The sequence below is a fragment of the Chrysochloris asiatica genome, unplaced genomic scaffold, assembly GCF_000296735.1.
Source record: "Chrysochloris asiatica unplaced genomic scaffold, ChrAsi1.0 scaffold00200, whole genome shotgun sequence".
NCBI lineage: Eukaryota > Metazoa > Chordata > Mammalia > Afrosoricida > Chrysochloridae > Chrysochloris > Chrysochloris asiatica.
Window position 1 is genome coordinate 269,856 of NW_006408718.1, and position 14,575 is coordinate 284,430.

A 14,575-nucleotide genomic window follows, 5' to 3' on the forward strand; every position below is an offset into this window, starting at 1 on the left:
TAGCATATGATCAAGAGCCAATGGTACTGAAGGAGGAAGTCCAAGATGCATTGAAGGAATTGTCAAAGAACAAGGCTCCAAGAATTGATGGAAAAAAATTTGAAATCTTTCAAGAAAGTGAGGCGGCACAGGAGGCACTCACTCATCTATGCCAAGAAATTTGAAAGACAACTATCTCGCCAAGTGATTGGAAGAGATCCGTATTTGTGCCCAATACAAAGAGAGGTGACCCAACAAAATGCAAAACTCATCGGACAATATCTTTGATATTCCATGCAAGTAAAGTTTTACTAATGATAATACAGAAATGGCTGCAAGCATACATTGACAGAGAATTTCCAGAGGTTCAAGCCGGATTGAAAAGAGGCCGTGGAACGAGAGATATCATTGCTGATGTCCGATGGATCTTAGCTGAAAGCAGAGAATACCAGACAGATGTTCACCTGTGCTTTATTGACTACACAGAGGCTTTCGATTGTGTGGATCATGACAAGCTATGGACAACATTGTGAAGTATGAGTATTCCTGAACATTTAATTGTGCTCATGAGGAATCTGTACATGACTAAGAGGCAGTTGTTCAAACAGAATATGGGAACACTGAATGGTTTAAAATTAAGAAAGGTGTGCGACAGGTATTCCTTCACCATACTTGTTCAACCTGTATGCTGAGCAAATAATCCGAGAAGCTGGGTTATATGGAGAAAATGTCGCATCAGGATTGTAGGAATATTCATTAACAACCAGCAATATACAGATGATACAACCTTGCTTGCTGAAAGTGAAGAGGACTTAAAGCATTTACTGAGGAAGATCAAAGACCACAGTCTTCGGTATGGATTGCATCTTAATGTAAAGAAAACAAAAATCCTCACCACTGTACCAATAAACAATATTCTAATCAATGGAAAAAAGATTAAAGTTGTCAAGGACTTCATTCTTCTTGGATCAACCATCAACACTCATAGAAGCAGCAGTCAAGAAATCAAATGACATACTGCATTGCGCAAATCTGCTGCACAAGACCTTTTCAAAATGTTGAAGAGCAAAGATGTTAGCTTGAGGACTAAGGTGCACCTGACCCAAGCCATAGTATTTTCAAAAACCTCATCTGCATGCAAAACCTGGAGAATATTGAAAGTGCCATGGGACCAGTTGCTGGAGGAAAATATCATGTTTGGTAAGGTGGAGGGTCAGAGAAAAAGAGGAAGACCCCCAGCGAGATGGATTGGCAAAGTAGCAGCATCAATGGGCTCAAGCATGGCAACAATTGTGAGGTTGGCCCAGTACTGGGTAGTGTTTCATTCTGTTGTGCATATGGTTGCTATGAGCCAGCACTACCTAACCACAACGAAGAGGAATTATGTCCCAGAATATGCCACAATATAGATGAACCTAGAGGGCATTATGCTGGGCACAATATGCAAAAGGACAAATACTGGATGATATGGCTTATATGAAATAAGCAAATATATAGATGCCAAAGGCAGTGAGTGCTTGCCAGAGGTACAGGGAGGGGAAAGAGCAGGTTTTGCTTAGAGTGCACTGAGTGTATGTTAATGGTGGTGGGACAATTTGGAAAGAGATAGTGAGAATGGCTGCACAGTGTGAAGTGTGTAATCAATGCCCCTGAAAGGTACAAGTAGAAATCGATGAAGTGCTCAATGTTCAATCATATGTATATCATTATAATAATAACAACATAATAACACTATCATCATAATAAAGCAAACTGCTCATCCCTTTTGGACCTGCTCTTGCAGAAACCCACAAGAGAAGGAGGAATCAAAGTTTCCACACACGGCCTTTCATAATGGGGAGAAAGAATGGATTTACCTGGAACAACTTTCTGTTCTGATAAGGTTCGCAGACTAATTTTTCAACATTCCCACCAAGGAAAAAGGTAAGAATCACGATGATCATCAAGAGCCAGCAAACAAGGAAGCTTATTCCAACTCCTCTGAAAATAAAAAAGAAAAAGTAAAACACATTTGACAAGAAATGATTCAGTTATTCAGAGGTCAATCTGACTTGCCATGTGCTTGTGGCCATTAGAACCTCCTCTTTGGTGAAATGTCCTTTGTCTATTTTTCATTGTATTGCTGCTCTTGCTGTTAAGCTACTGGTGATGGTGGTGGTGGTTATGTTCCATGGAATCGGTTCTGACTCATAGTGACCCTGCAGAGGGTTTCCGAGACTGTAAGTCTTTAAGGGAGCAGAAAGCCTCATCTTTCTCATGTGAAACTGCTGGTAATTTTGCACTGCTGACCTTGAGGTTAGCAGTCCCGCTGGTAACCACTACATTACCAAAGCTACTTTGCTAAGCTTCCTTTTTCTACCTATGAAGCATATACAATGGACCTGGACTCTAGCTTTTCCCACATGTACCAGGTGAGCCCTGCCAGGAGAGAATGAAGAGTGGCAAATGCAGCCATCTGTCCCTGGCACATCACACCTGAATCCTCACAATAATTCATCTCTGGTCTACCGCCAGTCCAGCATGGTGGTTTAGACCTTGAGCGTTGGGGTCAGTTGAGTGAACCCAGGCTTTCTGACGAAGACACAGTGGGAGGGAAGGAAATGTACACTGAGAAAGAGCCGGCATAGCTGGTGTGTAGCCAGGAGAGATGGCAGAAAGATTGTGGATGGTGGAGAGACAGTGGAAAAAGCCTTGAATGATAGAGAGATACTGGAGAGAGATGTGAATGGTGGCTGGAGAGAGGGTGGAAAGAGCTGTGGATGGAGCTGAGAGGGTGGAAAAGGCTATGAAGGCAGAGGAAAGGCAAACAGGTGTCAGAGAGAGCCGTGAATGATGGCGAGATGCTGTGAATGGTGGAGAGATGCCATGAATGGCAGACTCTGAGATGCCTCTGAGTGAACACAAATCGCCAGACTATCAGTTAGCAACTGATTGTGTTAACTGTTTGCTCTACCCCAATCCCAAAACACCCTACTGCGAATCAATTCTGACTCATTGCGACCCACTAGGACACAGCAGAACTGCCCCATAGGGTTTTCAAAGCTATGATCTTTAGAGACGCAGAATGCTGCTTCTTTCTACCATGGAGCAGCTGGTGGGTTCCAGACTCCGACCTTTGGGTTCGCAGCCAAATGTTTTAGCCACTATACCACTGGGGGTCCTTCTGAAATACCCAAGAACCCCCAGAAAACACTGGGCCAGAAAGGAGTTTGGGCTCCCTACCAGCCTTCCTCTCAGCAGATCATTCATTAGCATTCTTTTGGAAGAAAAAGATCCTTGCTTGGTGTTGTTTACTGATGCCCTAATCTTGACTGGGCAGTGCCACCATGTGTAAAGTGCAGGTGCTGTGTGGCTGCAGCAGAGCTCAATACACTCTTTCTGGTTTCTGCGAGCAAGTAAACACCTTTAAAGACAACACTGCATTCTTCCAATTAGTCTGATTACACTTGCATCATTTCCCCCTTTGCAACTCTCCAGCTGCTTATTCTTGCAAGTACACCAAAGTACACCATAGCTCAGTGGTGGGGTCCAACTATGAAGCAATCAGAGCGACCCTAGGTCTACAAACCCCATGAAGTGAATCTAAGATCTTAGAGTTATCAGGTGTTTTCCTACTGTACCAAGAAGTTCTCTCCTTCAAGTCCTAGCTCCCTAGTTCCATGTGATCTGTCTCTCTGTTTTTGTTAAGTGTCGTCAAGTCAGTTCCAACTCATAGCGACCTTGTGAAGAGTTTCCAAGGAGAAGTTGGTGGGTCTGAACTGCTGACCTAGCGATTCACAGTCCAGTGCTGACCCTAAAGCGCCACACCAGGAGTCCTTCTGCCAGCGTGAGTGTCATATGTAAGTTCAGGTTTCTTTCAGATTCCCATCAATTTGTTCATGAGTGTGAGCAGAATTTTTTGGAAGTGTGAGCAGAATTTTTTGGAAGCTTGTCGCTACAATTTCAGCACCATTTATTTCTGCTGTCAATCCGTCAAAGACATCCCTGGGTGACACAAATGGTTTCCTCTCAACAACTAACCTACAGGTTGGTGGATTGAATCCCCCTATCAACACTGCAGAACAAAGTGAGGGTCATCTGTTTCTGGGAGATGACAGTCAAGAAAACACTCGGTAGCAGTTCTATCCAGCCACACACAGGACCACCCCAATCTTTCAAAGGCAAATGAATGCATGCACCTGCTCTCCAACTTCTCCCCGCCCAGATGAGTGACGAAGACAGGTTGTTGTTGTTAGGTGCCGCTGAGTCAACTCTAGAACAGAACAAAACACTGCCCAGTCATGGCACTGACTCAATCCATCTCGATGAGTCTTCCTAGTTTTTCGGACTCTGGTTGTGGCACTGTAGGATTAGCATTGGACTTCGAACCAGGTCGACAGTTCAAACACACCAGCTGCTCCTCAGAAATCCTGTAAAGGGTCACTCTGAGTCAGAATCAACTTGATGGCATTTAACAACTTTGACCTTCTCCCTAGACACTTGCGTGTTCCTCCTGGTAACAAGTCCAGACAAAGTACATGAAATGAAGTCTTGCCATCTTTGCTCCTAAGGTGCACTCTAGTTGAGCTTCGTCCATGACAGATTTGTTTGTTCTTCTGGCAGTCCATGGTATTTTGTCAATACTATAATTCAGATGCATCAATAATTCTTCAGTCTTCCTTATTCATTGTTCAGATATCAGATGCGTATGTTGTTGTTGTTGTTGTTGCTGTTGCTGTCAGGTGCCATCGAGTCGGTACTGACTTATAGTCACCCTATGCATGACAGAATGAAACACTGCCCGGTCCTGGGCCAACCTCACAGTCGTTGCTACGTTTGAGCCCACTGATGCTGCCACTGTGCCAATCCATCTCCCCAAGGTCTTGCTGTTTTTCTACGACCCTGCACCTTACCAAACATGATATCCTTCTTTAGGGACTGTCCAAAGTATGAGACACGAAGTCTGACCATCCTGGCTTCCAAGGAACCTTCTGGCTGTACTACTTCTGATACAGATAGGTTTGTTCTTTTGGTAGTCTAAGGTACTTTCAATATTCTCTTCCAACACCATAACTCAAATGCATCGATTCTTCTAGTCTTCCTGATTCACTGTCCAACTTGCAAATGCATATGAGGTTATTGAAAATACCATGGCTTGGGTGAGTCCTCAAACTGATATCTTTGCTCTTAAACACTTTCAGGAGGTCTTACACAGATTTGTGTAATGCGATACATTATTTGACTTCTTGACTTCAAGAGCTGCTTCCAATGATTGATCTAAGCAAAATATAGGCATTGACAACTTCAATCTTTCCTCCATTTATATGGATGTTGTTTATTGGTCCAGTGGTGACGATTTTTGTTTTCTTTATGCTGAGGTGCAACCCATACTTAAGGCTGTGGTGTTTGACCTTCATCAGTAAGTATTTTAAGTCCTCTTCACTTTCAGCAAGCAAGGTGGCAACATCTGTCTTTTGCAGGTTGTTAATGAGTCTTCCTCCAATTCTGATGCCACCTCATGCATATGAAGTGACTAAAAATACCATGGTGCACCTTAGTCCTCAAAGTGACATCCTTGTTCTTCAACACTTTAAAGAAGCCTTTTGCAGCAGATTTACCCAATGCAGTCCATAGGAAGGTAATGAAATCAGGAAGAGGTTGAGATCTGGATAAAACAGTAGGAATCCTATGGGACCTAGCTTTGGCAAGCTTTGCCTATGCCTCCAGGAGGCGGTGTTCTCCATTCCCTATAGGTAAAGACTTGCAGCAGGTAGTGTCGCGATTTCCACCTTTCCTCTTCAGCCCCATCACATTACCTACTGCTGATTCTCAGAAGAGCTCATCAAGTAAGACAGTAATGGCATACAACTCACACAGGTTCCTCTTTGGGGAACATTCAGAGCTTTGACACCTGCCTTCTATCTCTGGCTCCATCTACAGTCACATCTGTCTCATGACCACAATAAGTCAACTCACATGCTATGAGAAAAGGTTCTTTCAAACACACAAGCATGGTCATTGATGCCCTTGAACCAGCGATGATTATCCCGGTGTACCACAGACTCACCACTGCGTGGTACCACACATCTGCTATCATCATTCATTTACCGTCCTGAATAGGGCTCAGCTAATATGCTGTTACTATGCTCACCTACTAGCTGAAAGGTTGATGTTCAAGTTCACCTAGAGGCACCTCAGAAAGAAAGGACTGGGGACCTACTTCCCAAACCTCAGCCATAGGAAGCCCAGTAAAGCTCAGCTTTAGCTGGGCACTCATGGGAAGTCATGTGTCAGAAGCAACTCAGTGGCCACTGACTTTTTTTTTGGAGGGGGATGGGGAGAAAAGGAGGGCAGTCTGAAGCACAGGTTGGTAACCTCTGTTGTAAATCAAGGTTTGACTTTTACAATGACTAAACTTCAGTAAATACTTATGACTGCATAAAACAGTGTCAGACATATAAGGTGAATGAATGAATGAATGAATGAATGAATGAATGAAGAGAAAAGCAATGGGATTCAAGAACTCAAACTTGAAAAGAATCCCCGTGATAACTCCTTTGACCTTTCCAATACCAAATTATCTTCTGCTTTGAACTTTTTGTTTGCACTATGTGTATTCAGCAATGGAAGGTATTTTGAATGATAATGAAAAAAAAAAATTTTTTTTTTGAGGTAATAAGGATGTTGATATAATAGTAGGATACATATGTCCCAAGGGATCTCTTGTGTTGGAGCTGATGGAATGAGACTCGTGTCTTCAGACTCACATAGTTATAGAGCAGCCCCCCTCCACTACCAAATGGTGTCATGCTTTAAAAGTGGGCTAACAGCTTTTGTAGGGGACAGAAAATGTAGGGGACACACTGAATGTCCTAGGGGTTATGAAAGGATTAAAGAGGGATCCTTTAAAGGATATGTAGAGGACTCCATATGTGTTTGAGTGCGACCAATTAAGAGTCTTCATTTGCTTTTCACACTTGATGAAGCCACCCCACAAGCCCATTCACACCAAGACGCTTACCCCTTCGGAACCCAGAGACCCCAACCTGGAGGAAACCAGGTCCATACAACACCCACCAAGACAGTACCTGGTCTCCTTCCATCATTTCCATCCCCCCTGTGATGAAGAATAGCAAACACTCACGCCATGAGGAAGATGCCTCCGGTGTTGGAGACGCAGCCCCTGGTGGTTGGAGTGGCGTGCTTGTCATAGCCACAAATGCCACACAGTAACCCCAGGAAGTAAAATGTCACAATGAGGGTCAGCAGGCAACAGACAACCAAGCAGCCCAGCCACCTGGTGGAGGAAGCACAGCGCCATTAGACTTACAGGAGGAGATGGCGTCATGGTAACCAAGACAACATTCACCCTAGAAGCAGTCAGCAGCATTAGTCAGCCAGGTTCCACTCTGAGCTCCTCAGAGGGGGAGGCTGCTATGAAAAGATCTCTTCCCAGCTACACTTCCCAACCCAATCATGTCAAGAAACTTATTTTTAAGTCCCTGGATGGTACAAATAGTTAAGCACTTGACTACTAGTCAAAAGGTTGGCAGTCCAAACCTACCCAGAAGCACCTTGGAAGGCAGGCCTGGTGATCCACTCCTAAAAGGCCACAGACTTGAAAGCCCTATTGAGCAGTTCTACTCTGCAAACATGGGGTCGCCATGGGTCAGAATCAACTCAGCGGCAACCAACAACAACATTGGTTTAGGCACCCCTAGGTGAGTTGGTGCCACGCTATAGGATAAGCAGTGGACCGCAAGGTCGGTTTGAACCACAAGGTCGGCAGTTCAAACTCACCAGCAGTTTCTTGCAAACCCTATACAAGGTTGCTATGAGTAGGCACTAACACAACAACACTTAACAATAACAAGAAAGTGTTCTGGTAGCGTAGTGGATTACCAGTAGCACTGAGGGAGAAAGGTGAGACTTTCTACTCCTGTAAAGATTTATAGTTTTAAAAACCATATACAGGGTCGTTATGAGTCAGAACCAACTCAATGGCACAAAACCACCTACACTACCAGAAGTCCTGGTGTGGCACTGTAGGATAAGCACTGGATCGCTAACCACAAGCTCGGCAATTCAAACATACCATCTGCTCGCTCCTTTGGAAACCCTATGGAGACAGGGTTGCTATGGGTCAGAGCCACTGGGCGGCACTTAACAATAACAGACTGACTCTTTTCAAGTACACTTCCCATGTGGATAACCTTTAGCAGATTACAGAGTGACTTGTTTCTACTTCAGCTGTGAAGCACTTCTCTCAAAGGTCATGGATGTACTGTCCACTTTGAGACCCACTGGCGACACAGTGAATAAAGCACTTGGCTGTTAACCAAAAGCGAGCTGGTTTGAACCTGTCAGCCACACAGTGGGAATAAGAGGAAGCGGCCTACATCCATAAAGATTTAAAGCCTTGGAACCCTATGGGGTATTTCTACTCTGTCCTCCAGCGTCAGCTTGAGGCCAGTGGGTTTGGTTTCTGTTCCAGGTTATGAATAGGTACCACAGACAATGCCGACTTGATTTCTCCAAGCCTACTGATAAACTCCCGCTGTGGCGCTGTGAGTTAATGCGCTAGACAGCAAAATCAGCAGCTTCAGCTCATCCACTGCTCCTCGGAAACCCCATACAGGGTCACTATGAATGAAAACTCACTCAACGGCCCTTAACAACAATAATTTTCAGTCCTTTCCAAGTTCCCCATACTGTACCTACGTCTTATAATGACAACATATGAATACATCAGGACCAGACTACAAATCAAGAAATCTCATTTCAAATCTCTTTACAGATTGACAGAGCTCTTTTCCCCAGACTTTATCTAAAATAATCTGTGCTTGCAGAAATATTTGGGGGGTGTTGTGCTCTTTCCTGAACCAGAAATGCGTTACGCGGTTGGATGCACTGACTTTTTAGAATTTTACGAACATCCTAAATCAAATGCCTGCAGAATGCAAATCTCAGTTTTAAAAATGGGACTGTGAGCTGGCAAGACCTGGTAGAACCTCAGTTAGCCTAACTGGCTTTCCCAGAGCTTACGCCAACGTTTCCCAGCAGTGAGGAGCATTCGAGGGGAGAAACACTTCCCAACATCTGACGGCTCTGGGATACAAAGAACCCATTTCTGCTCAGCGCCTCGTGATAAAAGTCAGCATCAAAGCCGTTCACTCAATTAAGGACAATCTTGGCCATTGTAATAGCGAGCAGCAACCTTTCTGTGGAAGTCTCTTCCAGATACTGAGCACTCAGAATTAAATAACTCAAAAAGTGCCTGGTCTCCAAAAGCTTTTAGCGTTAATGAGAACCTCACTCACGTCAGTTGGATTTCTTTTAAAAATAATCTTAGAGTCCTGAGGGCACAGGGAGGCAGACACGGTGTGGGGAATATGTTGTTGTTGTTGTTAGGTGCCGTCGAGTAGGTTCCAACTCATAGCGACCCTAGGCACAACAGATTGAAATTCTGCTCAGGTCTGTGCCATACTCATAATCGTCACCTTTGAACCCAGTGGAGGGAACATGTAGGCCTATAACTGCACCAGTCTCTCTCATCTGTGGAGTTCCGATTGCTAAGGAGATTGGACACTCACTGAGAAAGTATATGTCTCATGTTTGTCTCCATACTCACTGAGGAACATGACTGAAGTCCCTTGAAACTTGCTGATTACAAGGAATGGTCACATGGGGGTTAGAAACCCATCCTAACTTCACTCTAACCAGTATTAAATAATTTGCTTCAATTCCTTCAGACATAATTTCCACATCTGTAACGGGAGTCCTGGTGTGGCATTGTGGGTTGATGCACTAGACCGCAATGTCAGTTTGAACTGAAAGGTCAGCGGTTCAAGCTCACCATCCGCTCCTTGGAAACCCTATATAGGGTCGCTATGGGTCAGAACCAACTCGATGGCACTTAACAACAACAACAACACTCGGAATCCTTGGGTGATAAAAATGGTTAATGCACTCAGCTGTTAAAAAAAGGTCGGCAGTTTCAGTTCACCTAGAAGCACCCTGGAAGCAAGCGCCTAGCTTCTTCTGAAAGATCAGCCATGGAAACCCATGAATAGCAGTTCTACTCTGACCCATATGGGGGTGCTGCACTGATTTAAAGGGTACACAAAACAAAACCAAAAGAGTTACGGATGAGTTGATTCGATTTCTGGCAATCCCATGGGTGCAGAGAACTGCTCCACACAGTTTTCAAGGCTGAGACCTTTCAGAAGCAGGCCATCAGGCCTGTCTTCTAAAGCACCTTGAGGTGTCAAGTTCTTAGCCATGGCACCACCCACCCAAAACTACTAAACTGAAAGCTGTCGAGTGGATTCCAACGCATAGGGACTGCAGGTGAGAGAGCAGAACTGCCCCCACAGGGGTTCCAAGGCGGTCATGGAAGAAGTCTGCCACGTTGTTCTCCCACTGAGAAACCTCTAACCTGACAGGTATTGGCGGAGCACTTAGCCACGCCCTCCAAGGACTCCAGAAAGGATACAGAGCCCCAGGGATTTTGTGAGATGGGGAGTCCTGGTGTGGAGGTGTAGGATCAGCTCTGGACTGATAACCACAAGGCTGGTGGTTCAAACTCACCAGCTGTTCCTTGGAAACTCTACAGGGTCACTGAGTCAGAACTGACTTGACCACACTTAACAAAGGAGCTGGCACGCTTTAGTAAAATATTTGGCGAGCACACAGTAACCATCCTATAGATGCCTGCAACCACTGCTGTTGTTGTATTATTTGTCTGTGCTCTGGCATCATTAAGATCCTAAATGGGAACGAACATCTTTGGACTCTCCATGGGGCTGGACAGTAAGAATGGTTCTAGTGGCAAGGCACACGGATGAGCACTTCAAAGGGCGTGGAGCTTACAGCTCACATGACCCTCTAAATTTCTCCAGACTCAAATCCTTGCCTCTCTAGCATCTGTTTCTGCCATCAACTACCCCAGCCACACCCCACGAACATTCACACCAATGGACAAACCACCTCTGAGTTGACTTTTTTGAGCTATTTGCAGACGTCAAGACATGGCTTAGAAGAGAATGCTCTTTCATTAAGAACCAATCTGCAGGCATCTATCTTATAACCAGGTTCATAATTAAGTATTATCCAGATGTCCTTCCTAATTACTTTTAAGGTTTCAAATCATGTGACATGTCCAGCTTGACCAATACAACTAAGATTATAGGAGCCACTAAGTTATGGTGTTGAAGGAGAATACTGAGAGTGCCATGGGCTGCCAAAAGAACCAACAGATCTGTGTTGGAAGAAGTGCAGCCAGAGTGCTCCTTAGAGGTCAAGATGGACAAACTTCATCTCTCATACTTCAGACATATTGTCAGGAGGGACCAGTCACTGGAAAAGGATATCATGTTTGGTAGGGTGGAGGGTTGGAGAAAAGGAAGAAGACCCCCAGCGAGATGGATTGGCAAAGTGGCAGCATCAATGGACTCAAGTGTGACAACAATAGTGAGGTTGTCCCAGGATGGGGCAGTGTTTCGTTCTGCTGTGCATAAGGTCACTATGGGTTGGTACCGACTCAATGGCACCTAACAACAACAATGACATACGGAGTCCTGATGTGGTACTGCGAGTTAATGCGCTAGACTGCAAAGTCAGCTAGAACTGCAAGGTCAGTGTTTCAAGATCACCAGCTGCTCCTCGGAAATCCTATACAGGTGACTGTGGGTCAGAACCGACTGGACAGCATTTAACAACAACAACAACATCTAAATTGCAAAGTACTGAATGTTTAGCACAAGAATGGCTAAACTTTCTAAGTGAACATAAACTATGGTGAAAACATGCCAGCTATGGCTTCTTTAAGGAGCTCTGGTAGCGCAGTGGTTACAAATCGGGCTGCTAACCTCAAGATCGGCAGTTCGAAACTACCAACGTTTCTGCGGGAGAAAGATGAGGCACTCTGCTCCCATAAAGATTTACAGCCTTGGAAACCCTGTGCAGGGTCACTATGAGTCGGCACTGACTCCACGGTACTTAACAACAACAATGGCTTCTTTGTACAACTGTTACCCATAAGATAATGTACCCATAATGATCCTGATGATAATATTAATATTGATCCCTTCTGTACAAGCGGTACCCATAATGTAATGTACCCATAAGATTATCCGGGTGATAATTTCAATGTTGATCCCCTCTGTATACTCGGTACTGATAATGTAATGTACTCATTAGATTATCCTGGTAATATCAATATTGATCCCCTTTCATCCCATTCCTAGTTTACTGGATCAAAGCAGACACTCACCTGTAAGAGTCATAGTCTTCCACTGTGAGCAAATAGTGGTGGATGTAACTTTCCGTTTCATTAATATAACCCATGAAATGTGATAATGTGTCCTGTATAGGGACCTGATTGGTAACATTTGAGATATTTGAACCAATGGAATCCAAGACCCTTCTGACATCTAAAAACAAAAATAACTCGGTTATGCATTTGCAAATATGGATAAAACCGAAGCTTTTTATTGGAACCAAATGGCAAAGCTTGAACCCCTTTCAGCTTCTGCCATATTATGAGTGTTCTCAGAATATGACAGGGTTCCACAGCAAGCATGAATGGAGCCAAAGCTGTCAAGAAGCAATTATTTAACAATAGAGCAAGCTGTGAGCACCTACGTAATGAATGATATGAGGGGGAAGACAAGCCAGAGTTTTCTTTTCCTACTTACATCGTTAAGAAACCAGGTCAGACCATTAAAATGTGCAGTGTGCTTACTATGTGCCAAGGACATTTATAAATGTTAACCTCTCTGTTCTGCTAATCCGTCTCTTCTGTCAACTCGTCTGTTTTCTTAACTCGTGTTCTGTTAGCACATCTGTCCTGTTAGCACATCTGTTCTGTTAATTCGTCTGTTCTGTTAACTCATCTGTTTTGTTAGTACATATGTTCAGTTAACACATCTGTTCTGTTAGCACATCTGTCGCGTTAGCACATCTGTTTTGTTAACTCGTCTGTTCAGTTAGCTAGTCTGTTCTGTTAACTCGTCTGTTTTGTTAGCACATCTGTTCTGTAAACACATCTGTTCTGTTAGCACATCTGTTTTGTTAGCACATCTGTTTTGTTAACGCGTCTGTTCAGTTAGCACATCTGTTCTGTTAACTCGTGTTCTGTTAGCACGTCTGTTCTGTTAACTCAATGCTTTGTTAACTCCCCTGTTCAGCTGAGATGTATACTCTTATTCCATTATACTAACAGTAACCCTGACCCTCACAGAGGCTAAATCACTTGCCTGTGGCTTTCTTTTGTAGAAGGTAGAAGTTAGTCTCCAACTTACAACATGTTGGAGTTACAATGAACCACACTATGACTATCCTTTTTTAGTACATCTTATCGTTAGTAAAGGAGTCTTGGTGTGGCACTGTATGATAAGCACTGGGCCACAAGGTCAGTTTAAATCAAAAGGTTGGAAGTTCAAACTCACCAGACACTCCTTGGAAGCCCCATTCAGGGTGGCTAGAGTTGGAAACAACTCGATGGCACTTAATAACAACAACATCGTTAGTAAAGGAGTTCTGGTAGCATCATGGAGTTACACATTGGGCTGCTAGCTGCAGGTTCAACAGTTCAAATCTCCCAGCCACTCCACGGGAGAAAGATGAGGCCTTCTACTCCATGAGTCAGAACGGACTTGACGACATGCAGCAGTTGTTGTTACTGTTGTTGTTGTCAGGTGGCATCGAGTCGGGACTGACACATTGCAACCCTATGCACACAAAAATGAAACACTGACCGGTCCTGGGCCAACCTCACAATTGTTGCCATGCTAGAGCCCAATGATGCTGCCACTTTGCCAATCAATCTTGCTGGAGGTCTTCCTCTTTGTCTCTGACCCTCCATCTTACCAAACATGATATCCTTCTCTAGCAACTGGTCCCTCCTGACAATATGTCCGAAGTATGAGAGACAAAGTCTGGCCATCCTGGCCTTCAAGGAGCACTCTGGCTACACTTCTTCCAACACAGATCTGTTGGTTCATTTGGCAGCCCATGGCACTTTTAATATTCTCTTTTAACACCGTAATTCAATTGCATCAATTCTTCTACGGTCTTCCTTATTCGTTGTCCAGTTTTCGCATGCATATGAGATTACTGAAAATACCATGGCTTGGGTCAGGCGCACCTTAGTCCACAAGCTGACATCTTTGCTCCTCAACACTTTAAACAAGTCTTGGACAGCAGATTTGCCCAGTGTAATATGTCGTTTGATTTCTTGCCTGCTGCTTCCTTGAGTGTTGATAGTTGATCCGAGAAGAATGAAGTCATTGACAACTTCAATCTTTTCTCCATTGATAAGAATGTTGTTTATTGGTCCGGTGGTGAGGACTTTTGCTTTCTTTATATTGAGATGCAATCCATACCGAAGGCTTGTGCTCTTTGATCTTCATCACAAGTACTTTTAAGTCCTCTTCACTTTTAGCAAGCAAGGTTGTATCATCTGCATATTGCAGTGGTTAATGAGTCTTCCTCCAATCCTGATGCCACATTTTTCTTCATATAACTCAGCTTCTCGGATTATTTACTCAACATACAGGTTGAATAAGTATGGGGAAAAAATACAACCTTGTTGCACACCTTTCTTAATTTTAAA

At 44.0% G+C, this 14,575-nt stretch overlaps 1 protein-coding gene across 1 annotated transcript in view; it reads right to left on the reverse strand.

Moving 5' to 3' along the window:
• PROM1 (prominin 1) overlaps positions 1–14,575 on the reverse strand; it is a 219,790-nt gene that overhangs the window by 133,800 nt on the left and 71,415 nt on the right. Inside the window, exons 11-13 of the mRNA XM_006872491.1 lie at positions 12,233–12,392; positions 7,103–7,255; positions 1,836–1,959 (exon numbers count right to left, since the gene is read on the reverse strand). Of these exons, the coding sequence (XP_006872553.1) occupies positions 1,836–1,959; positions 7,103–7,255; positions 12,233–12,392 (437 nt within the window). The remainder of the gene's footprint in view (positions 1–1,835; positions 1,960–7,102; positions 7,256–12,232; positions 12,393–14,575) is intronic.